This window comes from Papio anubis, chromosome 2 (genome assembly GCF_008728515.1).
Source record: "Papio anubis isolate 15944 chromosome 2, Panubis1.0, whole genome shotgun sequence".
In the NCBI taxonomy this organism is placed as follows: Eukaryota; Metazoa; Chordata; class Mammalia; order Primates; family Cercopithecidae; genus Papio; species Papio anubis.
Window position 1 is genome coordinate 162,546,500 of NC_044977.1, and position 12,319 is coordinate 162,558,818.

Sequence of the window (12,319 nt, forward strand, 5' to 3'; positions counted from 1 at the left end):
GAATTCCAGAGATTTGCAGCCCGAGCAGAGATAAAGGGACTGCTCTATGTGTAGAGACAGGCAGTGTCTACCTGCCTAGGGAGACTGGGCTCGAAGGAGGCTTTAATCCCTTTTCCCGGCCTACCCCTGCAGAGCTGAAATTCTCATCCACTGGTGGGCTGAACACCTCCGGAAACACACGCATTCACCCCTTCCTCCCCGGCAGGGTCTGTTTCTCCAGGAGAGAACAGGGACTTGGGTGATGGGATAGGAGCCAAAATGCTTTGGGTGTCAATTTTTCTGTGTGTTCAGCCATCAGGCGAGATTCTGGGTGAGGGAGGTGAGTGGCCACAGGGTAGCAGGAAGGTCCTGGGCACCTGGGGAGGTTCCAGTGAATAATCCTCTCACAGAAGGCAGGAAGTCTGGAAGGAGTCTCGGAGGAAGGTGGGCTCTGGAACATAGGAAGGTTCTGAAAACTCCTGAGGAGACCTCAGTAGTAAATGCCTCCTTTCTCAAAGCCAAGATTCCATGAGAGGTAGAGGTCAAGCATCAGGACTACGAGCCTGTACCCCAATAATGGCAGCTCATACTCATGAGTCAAACAGTGCTGAGTGCTTTAAATGTACATCTTTAACCTTTCCATGAGAAACTATTGTTCTATCCCTATTTCACAGAGTGAGAAACTGAGGCACAGAAGGCAGGCTAGAATGTAAACAGATGCTAGATTCTTGAGCACCATGCTCCCCACCTCTTCATCACTCCTGCCCTTTCTCCTGGGGGCCTCTGCCTGGCCTGACCCTCGCCCTCCCACAGTCCTGGACTTAGAGAAGGACTCCAATGAGGTCCATCTTCCCGCCCAGGATTCAGAGCACATACATCCAGCCCAACCTCCATGAGAAGATGGAGGTTTCTGGACTAAGACCTGGGTGTTCATGAGGAGGACACACTGAGCTTAAATGCATGTTCAGCTACTCCATGAGGGCAGCAGACATCTGCCTCAAACAGCGAAAAATCACACAAATAAAGGGCTCTACTTCAGTGCGTAGTAAGAAGGCTCAATGCCTTGATTAGTCTTACTATATCACAGCACTGAGGCAGCTCCAATAGCTCCCTCTAAGTCAACTTTGCTAATAAGCCCCTGGAATTAACCATCCCATAATTTTCTTCTCAAGAAGTTCTGATGTAACAAAATAAATTGTTTCTCCTTGTTTTCCCTTCTCAAAGCATCACCTGTTCATTATCACTTGTAAGAGGCTAATTTCAAGAATTAGTAAATAAATGATAATAACAATATTAACCAGGGAGATCAGCCAGAAAGGCCTAAACAGAAAGCCCTCCTAAGCCCTGGGGGTCTTCTGTCAGTCTTCATACTTGTTTGCCTTCCAAAGGCTAGAAAGGGGCCACATGGCTCATGCAAGTACCTTGCTCTCAGGAAATGACTGGATGCTAGATTTCCTGGAGAAAGGGGGGAAGTATGGATGGTCGATTTCTGGAAGAAAGTAGAGAAAAAGGAAATACAGAGAAACGGAGGGAAACTTTGCTCCCTGTAAATCTTGTTAAGGGCCTCAGTAAATCTTGTAAGTCTATCACACAGGAAAGACCACGCAGAGAGGCGTGAAGGGATGGTGCGTAAGTCCACCTGGATTCACAGGCCCGAACTGCCTATTTCCAGACTGGGCAACAGATTTCCTCTCTAAACTCCAGTTTGCTCAGCTGTAAAATGTCTTGCTTTAGGCAGGTATTTTAACAAGTGGTGTGTAGGTTTTCATTGGTGCCTGGCAGGCTGACACTTCCTGTGTGAAAGCTGGATAATTCAAGGGCAATTTCGAGAGCACAGGAGATAAAAGAACTCAGAGTCTAGAATCCACTTCAAACGCGACATTTTGGAGCAAACTGTAAGTCAATTTCATGTGGTTCTGTACTCCCCAGAAGTCACAACTTCAGTAAGTAAACAGTCAGGTGGCACAGATAACTGCTTGATAAAGTTTCTCCTGTTTGATGGACTGTTGTCTCTACACTCTAATTCCATTCCTTTTTCTCTGAGATACCATGGGGGATTAATGAAAAGCTGTTAACTGCTCTTTAAGTGGGTCAAAACTCCCAGTGCTGACATACTTACTCCCTGAGAGTGGCTCTTCATGCACCTCCAAGGGGTCGCTCTCCAGTCCATCCAGTGTCTTGCTCACCCCCCGTGGTGAAAGTTCTCCACCATCTCCCTCTCCAGAGGGTGAGCTGGGCTGCTCGGCGATGGGCACCTCCCCTCTGGGGCCTGAGCTGGGCTCTGGGCTTTGGTTTCCCCCAGCCAGAGCACCGCACATGTCCCCAGTCCCCGGCTTCTCATTCTCCAGTGACGCGTGATCCCCACGTGCGATTTTTGCATCTCTGGCATCCTCGGTGCTGTTGGCAGTAGACACTGGAGCGCTGCTGCCTGCTGAATTCACAGGGGAATGGTACTGAGGTATAACACCAACGAATTTCAGGCCCTGGCTTGCAGCCTCCTGGATCTGTGAGGCAAACAAAAGGAAGGGAACCAAGTGAATGGAATGGTCTATCAAAGGGACATGTGCAGCGTGCAAAGCGCCTCCCCGAGGCCTGCGAGGCTATTTCAGGGGCACAGGAAGATTTCCAAGCTGGCAGGAGCCCCATGTCCTCAGGGGCACCTGCCCCCACACCCTAGTCTGAAGACGGTTTTTTTGTTTGTTTGTTTAACTATGTTGTCTGATGGATAGATACAGCATTTGGCTTTGAAGGGTTGAAATCACCACTTTGAAACACTGCATTCATCCTTATTAACATTTTTTAAAGAGACTGGAAAAAGTTCTAAACAAAGAGTTTGAAAGAGGAAGTTCGTTTTGTTAGGAGTTTGGTTTTTTTTTTGGTTACTTTTTTTCGGATGAATCACTGACTTCCTGCTCATCAGACTACTGTATAACTACAGCTTGTCTATATAACCATATGCAAACAACAGATGGCATTTTATGGCCCAAAGAGCTTCCTTTTTGGACAATAGTTTTGGCAGAGAAGGGCAGAGGTGGGAAAATCACCCCTGTGCCAAGGCTGTGGGCACAACCTCCCTGAGATGTACCATCTGATGGGCACCTTGCTCCCTGGTGCTCTCAGGCCTAGGGAAGGTCAACGGAGCCCACAGATCATGCCCAGCCTACAGCCACAGACTGACTCTTGGCTCTCCAAGTCCTGGTCCACACCATCCAGCAGCGAGGTGATGGTTCCTTCTCACTCCCTGTACCAACGGGATGGGGGACGAACACCCACCTGGAGTACCGAGGTACTTGAACTCTCCCTTTCCCTAAAACATAGCCCAAGGCAACTGGATTGAGTATAAGTCATAAATTTGAAAGAAAAATGGAAAATAATAACCTAATAAAATAAAGCAAGAGCCAGCCAAAGCCAGAAGGTAGACTTTAGGGGACTTTCCAGGCAAGGATGCGTAAGTCATTTTACAAATAAATAAGGCGGTGCAGACCTCAGTGCTGTCTAAGTCTTAGTCACCAAGCCCTAAGCAGATGACCTCAGAAAATCTTGAGGCCTCTGCAGTGCTAATCTGCCCTCATTTGAGAGTCAGTTTTGCCAGCATGGAGCTATTCTCTCTAAAGGAGAAGCAGCCCTGACAGCTCTCCTCGGAAGAACCACCCTGACATTCAATGGAAAGTCGTTTTTGTTCCACACTGCACAACCTGGAAAACTGCAGTTGCAAATGTGCAGTCCGGTCTTTCTTTAAATCCTAGCCTGTGCTAGACATAAAATAACAATAGTAGTAATTACTGTCTATGGTATAGACCTACTATGTCTAGACATTGAGCTAGGCATTTTACATAAGTTAAAACAACAAACCGTTTCATCCTTCAATGACGCTGCCTGGTATCACCGTCTCCATTTCAGATGAGGACACTGGGGCCCAGAGACATTAAAGTCATAAAACAAGCAGTGAGTGCAAAGCCAGAGTGCAAAACCAGGTCTGGACTGGGCCGAAGTTCATTCTTTTAATCACAACTCAGTGGACACACGTCAAGGCATCAACTACATACATGTCTGCAGGCATGTATGTGTCCACTCATATACTCAGAGTTGGCTCGATTCACTCTTCAAAAGTTAAAAAACAAAACACAAAAAAATCTTAAAGCCATCCATTCCATTCTGAAACTTTCTTTTTTCCCTCATTAATCTATGATATCCACCTATTTTAAAAATTATTCTATAAAGCTCCTAAAAGAAGGCACAGCAACACAAATTTTAAAAGAAAATAGCGGGGAAATAATTATACCAAAGAACTTTGGAGGCTGAGGAAAGCCACTGTATGCAAAGCATACTTCTGAGCTTTCTGGCAACATACGCCAAAAGAGAAAGGCAATGGGTTTCACGGCCCTCGAATGAAATGAGGAGACACCTGCACTAACTTCTGCTACTACTCTCTTACTGCAGAGGAAACAGCTATGACTACTGAAGCATTTTAATAACTGCTTCCATGGAGGGCTCAACCATAGGCCAGTCTCAACCAGAGTCATGGAAATAGCACGAAGTTTAAAGGCTTTTGGAAAGGCCTGACGTGGAGCCCCAGATATGTGACTCACTGTCTTGGGGAACCAGAATAGATTATATAAACTTTCTGTGCCTCAGTTTTCTCATGTATAAAATGAGTGAAAACACACATTTTTCAGTTGCACTGAAGCTTAGTTTAGACATTACATATGGCAAGTGCGCCAAAGGATGGCGCACAAAGACAGTATCTCTAACCTCTCTCCTTATCAGTCCTCAGCTTCTGCGGCCCTGCAGAGACCGCTGTCATCTAGAGTGAAGGGGCGAGGACTCCAGACACAGGACATCATCCCAGCTCTCCCCTTTCTCACTGGGACTGGAGGAATTGGAGAGGCTTGGACACAGACATCTGCCCTTCTCTCACAACAAACCAGACAACCATATTCCTTTGCCATATTGTACTGCAAATTTATCCTCTAGGCCAGGGGTTCTCAAAGTGTGGTCCCCAGACCAGAGCATCAGCATCCCCTGGAAACCCGTTGGAAATGCAAATTCTCAGGCCCCACCACAGACCTATTCAGTCAGAAACTCTGAGGGTGGTATCCAGCAATCTGTGTCTTAAGAAGTCCTCCAAGTGATTCCAGTGCAGCCTGATGTTTGAGCATCACTGCTCTAGAATACACATTTCATGAGGGCCGGGGTATTCTGCACTGCTGCATCCCCAGTAATAGAACGATGTCTGACATATAGCAGGTCCCCAAGAAATATCTGTTGAATGAATGATTCCCTCTTGAAATGAGCTCCTGGAAGGTACGGATGGAGCCATTAATTTTCCAGCTGTAGAATTCAACAAATATTTATTAAGCCCCTACACTGGCCCAGACCAACATGGTGCTTAGGTACCAGGAATGTAAAATAGGATCCCCAATCCTCAAGAAGATTTGGCCAATTATTGTGAACAGACTTTAAACATAATTACAATATCATAGAACAATTCATGCTTATAATGACGTGTAAAAAGTCAAGATTCTAAACTTCATAGACTTTATTATGACAACTATGTAATACACATACATAAACTGCGCATAAAAACAGTCATCAAAATGAAAACAGCACTGTATTTGGGGAGTGGGGCTATGAGTGATTTTTTTTCTATTACTGTGTAATTTTCAAATTTACCTAAGGGGCATGAATGTTACTTTTAGAATTGAAAAAGTAAATACTGTAAAAATTCCTCATGGAGGATAATATACTAATGGATGTGAAGATGTAGAAATGACAGTGACAATGGTGATTATTTCTGCCTGAAGGGGAGGTTGAGAAAAGTCTCTCAGAGTGGATCAGCGATGTAACAAATGACATGTTGTAACACAAAAGGAAGAGTAAGAAATGTGGCAGAACTGGAGCATGTATGCCTCACCTTAAAGTATTCAAATCCAATTTTTTTTTCCAAAATGCCATGCTAGACAAAACCTATTTGGGATCTACTCTGCCGAAGGCTTTGAAGGATGAATAAGAGTTCACCAGATATGTAAAGGGAAAGGAGAGGGCAATCCATGTAAAGGCAAGGAAGGATCATGATGGGCAAAAGCTTGACAGTATGCAACACCCTGGTGTGTTGAGGAAATTTCTAGAAATATTTCTGGAACATGACATGAGAAATCAAGAGGAGCCCCAGAAATGAGGCTTGACTAGACATAACAAGAACTGGATCACATATGGCCTTGGATCCATGCCCACAAAGGCTCTGAGTTCACCCTGCAGGCCAGCATATCCGACTCTCCCCCACCCAGTCATAACCTCAAGAGCTGAGGAGAGTGGGAGTCTGAGGAAAACTGCAAGATTTCTTTGAATGCTCATCTTTTACCTTCAACTTCAGTGCAAATTTTGTATCTTATACCATAGTGCTGCCTAGGATCCAAACTTTAAAAACATCAAAGTTAAATGCTGCCTTTATCCTATGTGTTCCAGGGAAATTCACACCCCCAAGAAGAGGAAGCATATTTGTAGCTCTGCTTATTTCTTTTGAATAGATTCCTGGAAGTAGAATTAATGACTGAAGGGATATTAACTTTTCAAAGGCTTGGTAGAGGCTGCCAAATTGTTTACCAGGAAGGGTGAGCAGTCCTTTTTAACTAGATGACCACATTTGGATTTTATGAAGATCAGTATTTGGCTAGACCTAGGGGCCCCGACTCTTACGGTTCTGTCTTACCCTAGTATAGACACTTTCCTCTTTTTCAGAAAGTCATTTGACTGTGTACTTATGGCTAAATTAAATCCTGCTTCTCATTCTTGCATGAGTAACCTTCACTGAGCCAGTCTCACGTTCATCATGGTGGTGGGCATGCGATGTATTCTTCAGGGTTCATCCCCGGCTACCAGCTCTCCTCCACTCTACACTCCCCTTGGTGACTTCCTCCACTCACATGGGTTTAGCTACAAATCAGATGTTCATTATTCCTAAGTGTGAACCCCTAGCCCTGGCTTTCCTTGGAAGATCAGACCTACATAGCAGACAATCACAGCTGACGGGTCCACTGTCGATCTGGTCTCTCCAGCAGGAATCACAGTATCTTCTTCCCTGTTTCTAATCCAGTGTATCTGTTCACCACACCCTACCACAGTTGTCCCCCAATGTTTCTGGAATTACTTCCTCATTCTCCATAAAGTGACCTTCCAAGGTCTTCATGAGCATGGAACCAAATCAACATGGAAGAAGAGATCATGAGGAGCCAGGTCACCTCAGCCACAGAGCTCCCCACAGACTCCCACACATGCCCACAACATCTCTAACAACAGCGATTACAGGAAACACCAACTATTAACATTGCACAACTCTTCTACAGAGAACTTTCACATGTATTCCCTTAGGCCTCAAAATCATACCTTACAGAAGAGGAAACTGCTTAAGACATTCTGTGACTGGTCAAACCTCACAGAGCTACCCAAAGCCATGCCTGGCTTTCACTCGGAGTATCCTAAGCCCAACCTGATACCACTTCAATGATACATGTCAGCCTCTCACGTAGGACCTGGAATGATACCATTCTTCCCACTTCACATAATCTGACCTGTGCCAAGATGCCCAGGTGGATGCCTGTTTAAACTGAAATACACCCTCACCCACCTTCTTCTCATTTCTGCTCCCTGTAAGAACCCACCTGCCCCAAATACTTAAAGGAGTAACAATTTCTGGTTTAGACACTGAAAATTAAACATGGCTGTTCTGATTAATCCACAGCTTCACTCAGTTGCTCTATAATGAGTAAGGACAAGGTCCACTGTAACTGTCATCAGGAATCATGATGTGAAAAATATTTCTTTAAAAAGATTTAGTTATATAAAAAGTCACAACTCATTGTTAAAAAAAATATTTGGTTATATATTTGAGGAATCGTTTTTATTAAAAATAACAATATGACATTAGATTTCTAGGATGCATTGTCTGTTTCTACGTCCAAAATGAATACCATGTTGCTAAGGATGAGTGCGATATGCTCTACGTGCACGCGGATATACATATTTGTGCTTTAGAGTACGTGTGTCAATCGGGGTGAGAAATCAGAAAGAAGTGAGACACAGGTTGGATTTAGTAAAAATGAAGGCTATATGGAACATAGGAAAAGGAAGAGAAAAGCCTCCTGCCCACAGGTCAGTAGGGATTGGAGTGCCCACAGCCTGTAGTAGAGAGCGTGGGGAAAGAGTCAGAGACACTTCCAAGACTGTTTTGTCTGACTCTAAAGAGGATGGTGTCACAGTTAGTTTTGCGTCCACTTGACTGAACTATGGTGACCAGTTGTTTGGTAAAACACTAGTCTAGATGTTGCTGTAAAGGTATTTTTTAAATGTGTGATGAACATTTACAATCAGTTGACTTTGGGTAAAGTGGATTCCTCCATTATTTGGTGGGTCTCATCCAATCAGGTGAAGGCTTTAAGAGCAAAGACTGAGATTTCCCAAAGGAAAAAAATTCTGCCTCTGGACTGCAACACAGAAATTCTCCCTGGGTTTTCCCCCTTCAAACTCAAGACTGCAACACCAGTCCTTACCTGAATGTCCAGTCTGCCGGACTGCCCTACAGATGTCAGACTTCTTGGCCCCCACAATCACATAAGCCAGTTCCTTAAAATAATCAGTTTTTTCTCTCCCCACCAGGAGGTAGGGGGAAATAAGATAGCCTAGGGCAAGTTGATGGAGATCTCTAAATCTAAACCTGACTAGGCATGAAATAAAAGATGGGTACAGGCTCCCAAATGACAGCGAGCCCCCAAAAGAAACAAGACAACTAGGACTTCATCTGGTATTGATTCCAGGTCCTACATGAGAGGCTGAAGTGTGGTAGCGAGGCTTTCGGCCATCACTGTTGGCCCAGGTAAAGGAAATCTCCCCCACTGTGTTTTGAGGAGAACTGCTACACACCAGGTAAGGGAGGTTGTATCTATAACTGATGGATTTATTTTCTACAAGTTATATAATAAACTTAATGAAATGCCTGTAACTAATGAGCTGATTAATGCTGGGAATCAAACTTACTGCTAAAAAAAAGAGAGAGCTGTGTTGTCCAATATGGTAGCCACTAGCCACATGTGGCTATTTAAATTTAAATTAATTCAAACAAAATAAAATTTAAATATTCCTCTCTTTAGTCACATGAGTCACACTTCAAGCGCCCACCAGCCACTTGTGGCTAGTGATGACCCCATGGACAGTGCAGGTATAGAACATATCCATCATCATAGAAAGTTCTATTGGGTAGCTCTGCTATAGAGCATAGTAAATCACATAAAATACTGAATAATAGAGTTTTTGACAGTGATTTCTGAGGCATATAAGATGGAGTAAATCTTGGACTCACATCCATATACTTATATATCCTAGATCAGACCACTGCCCACTCCGGCCCTCCCTCACAACTCACACGCCACTGATCCGTGACAACATACACAGCACACGCAGGGAGCCCACAGCAGAGGCATGCCCTAGATGTCAAGAACAGGCACAAAAATGCCGTCCTGGGTTGCAGTTACACATGAGTCTTTACAGTGAATATTTTATCAGACACACACAACCCTTCCCATCTTGTCACCTACACTCTTGTACAACTTTCTGAAAAGGGAGGCTTAAAAATAACACGGGTTTGAGCTCACATCTGAAGCTGCCTTTAGTTTTGACATGTTAACACTTAGCTGCAGAGATGGGAAGCTTTGCCAGGCACTGCTGGATGTTTAGCTCCGTTTTGGGGCCACAAGGAAAGATCATGTAAACTTTCTGCTGTTGTGGTTTTCTCTTTTAGCGACTGAGAGGTCTTAGAATCCACCCTTGGACAAAGGGTTTGAAGACTTAAAAGCTTTGGACCTGGCTCTGCTACTCAGTAGTTATATTATTGGTCAAATCAGTTGATTTATTTTCGCTTCAGTTTCTTCATCTATAAAATGGAGATACTAATATTCATTTATTCATTCCATAACTACTTACTGAATACCAATTGTATGCTGGGCACTAGGTTCTGGGCAAACAGCAGTGAGTTAAACAGGCACTATCCCTCTTGAATTTAATATTAAACAGGCACTATTCCCTCTTGAATTTAATGTGTGTTGGTCTTACTCAAGGGGTAACTGAGGGACTCTGAAGAGTTTTATTCCATCCTTCTTGAACTGTTTGTACTCAAGTTTGAGGAACCACAGCTTGTCCTCAGATCCCTGGCAGGGCTGAGTTGAGGAGAAGAGGTATCCATTTATTCTCCTCTGCTACTAGGGGTGACTAGAGGGAAGCTTGAGAAATACCGTAAGAACTCAGCAAACTGTAATCTCCTGAAAAAACAAAAAGAAAGAGGTGAAACACAGCCTTCTAGTAGAAGCAGAGAACAGATTCATCCTTTGGTAGCTCAGTTCAGGACAGGGATTTCTGATCAAAGGATCATTTGCCTACATTATCTGTGTTAATGGACTCAGTTCTTTCACTGAGACTTTGCCTATATCACCATTCATGGCAAATGAAGTGCATGGGAATTAGGGATTGGTAGGACTGAGAGGTGTCAGTGAAGCCCCTTCCCCCACAGATCTTCAGAAGGCTTTTAGTGCTCCCTGAAACCCAATCCACCAGGAGGCTCCAATCCAGTGTCAAAACTCTAAATCACAGATACAGATGGGAAGTGAACAAGGAAGGTCCTGCCTGTGAGGAACAACTCAATCGTCTCTCCAAGAACAGTTAAATGGTCAGCACAGTGGGGCCAGAGCTGGACTTAAGAAGACCTGGAACCAGTGTCTCAGCACTGTCAGCACACTTGCTCCAAGTTTCATTCCTACTTTTATCTGTTGGCATCATTCTTCTTTCTTATCTAGGACTAATTTTTTCTACGTAGCAGAAAATATGTCCATTGCCACCTTCTGAGTTTTCCTGCTAACAGCTTAATCACTGGAGGTAGAATGTCTAAACTTCCTGGTTGCTCAAAGCAAAAGATCCCAGGGAAGGGCTCTGATTGGCCCAGCTTAGGTCAGATGTCCACTTCTGGGCCAACTGACTTTGACCAGGGTACATGGTGGCTCCCTTGGAAACCATCTAATTGGATTGCAGAACAAAGAAGCTCTCAAAAGAAGAATTTCAGGGCAGACAAAATAAATATTTAAATATCTATCTCATATATATATATCACCTGGTATGAAATAAAATGTGAAATTTGCTCATGACTCACACATACTAAAATGAAGAAGAGCATATAAGGCAACTGATATTTATGCCAGACAAAACTATGCAAGTAAGTCCACATCTGTTTTAGTCAAAATGTTTTAGTCAAAATTTCGGTGTCAGTGCTCTAGGTTATTTGTATGCATAGACACAGCATTCTTCTACTTTACAGAGGATATCTTTGCATATCTCCTTCTGGTCTGCTCAACGTTGTTTACTAAGAACTCTTTTTTGAATCACCAAGCCAACCCCAGCCATTCCACTGCACAGAGTAGTTTGTCATAGTAGATGCATGCCCTGACCAGGAGGGCACAGTCAAAGAGTCAACATGCTGTAGTAGTCAGGAATCACCTCTGGCAGATTTTCCTTGGCCCAGAACATCCCAGTCTCCCTCAGTGTATGCCCATCAGCAGAATTCAACATACGTGTGGTTGTCTGCACTCAGAACAGGATTCTGGAGCAAAGATGACCTTGGCCCATGAGAACTGTCATTATCCAAGTAGGACCACTAAGGAAAAGAACTGGCAGGAGAGACTGCTGCCCCTCTCCAAGGCTGCAAGACTCCCAGGCTTCCATTAAATACTGCTGCACACCCACAAGGAAATTGATAAATCAAACCTCAAAACATTATGTTAGCAAAGCATTTAAAGAGACTTTCGTCATAGTCCCGTGGGAGTCAAAGAATGCATGCCAGCCTTCCCAGTCTGTTAGTTCTGTGGCTGCCAAAATCCGTGATTGGTAACCATGGATTTAACCTTACCCGCAGGTAAAATCTGTGCATACGGAAATGGTTTCGGAAAAGGATTCCTATGAGAAACAGGGCTAGCAAAAGTAAAGAGGCGAGAATGCCTCAGAAGTTATGCAGGGAAGAGGAAATGTTCAGTGTGCTTGAGCTGAAAATCTGTAATTACAATGTACTGAGAGCTTATTGTATGCCCAACACTGTTTTAAAGGCTATACATGGATTAACTCATTTAATCCTTATAATAATAACAATAGGTATTATTTTTATCCCTGTCTTACAGATTAGAGAACTGAGGCACAGAGATGTTGGGCAACTTCCCCAAGGTCAGACAACTAGTAAAGGGCAAGTAGGATTCAAACCTAGGCAGCTGGCTCCAGAGCCCACATTGCTACCTGTTACACTGCTCAGCACTGT

The 12,319-nt window shown here is 44.0% G+C and overlaps 1 protein-coding gene across 9 annotated transcripts in view; it reads right to left on the reverse strand.

Moving 5' to 3' along the window:
• RFTN1 (raftlin, lipid raft linker 1) overlaps positions 1 to 12,319 on the reverse strand; it is a 202,591-nt gene that overhangs the window by 59,019 nt on the left and 131,253 nt on the right. For all 9 annotated transcript variants that reach the window (XM_017955924.3, XM_017955925.3, XM_017955926.3 and 6 more), the window contains exon 5: positions 2,099 to 2,483. In XM_017955924.3, the coding sequence (XP_017811413.3) occupies positions 2,099 to 2,483 (385 nt within the window). The remainder of the gene's footprint in view (positions 1 to 2,098; positions 2,484 to 12,319) is intronic.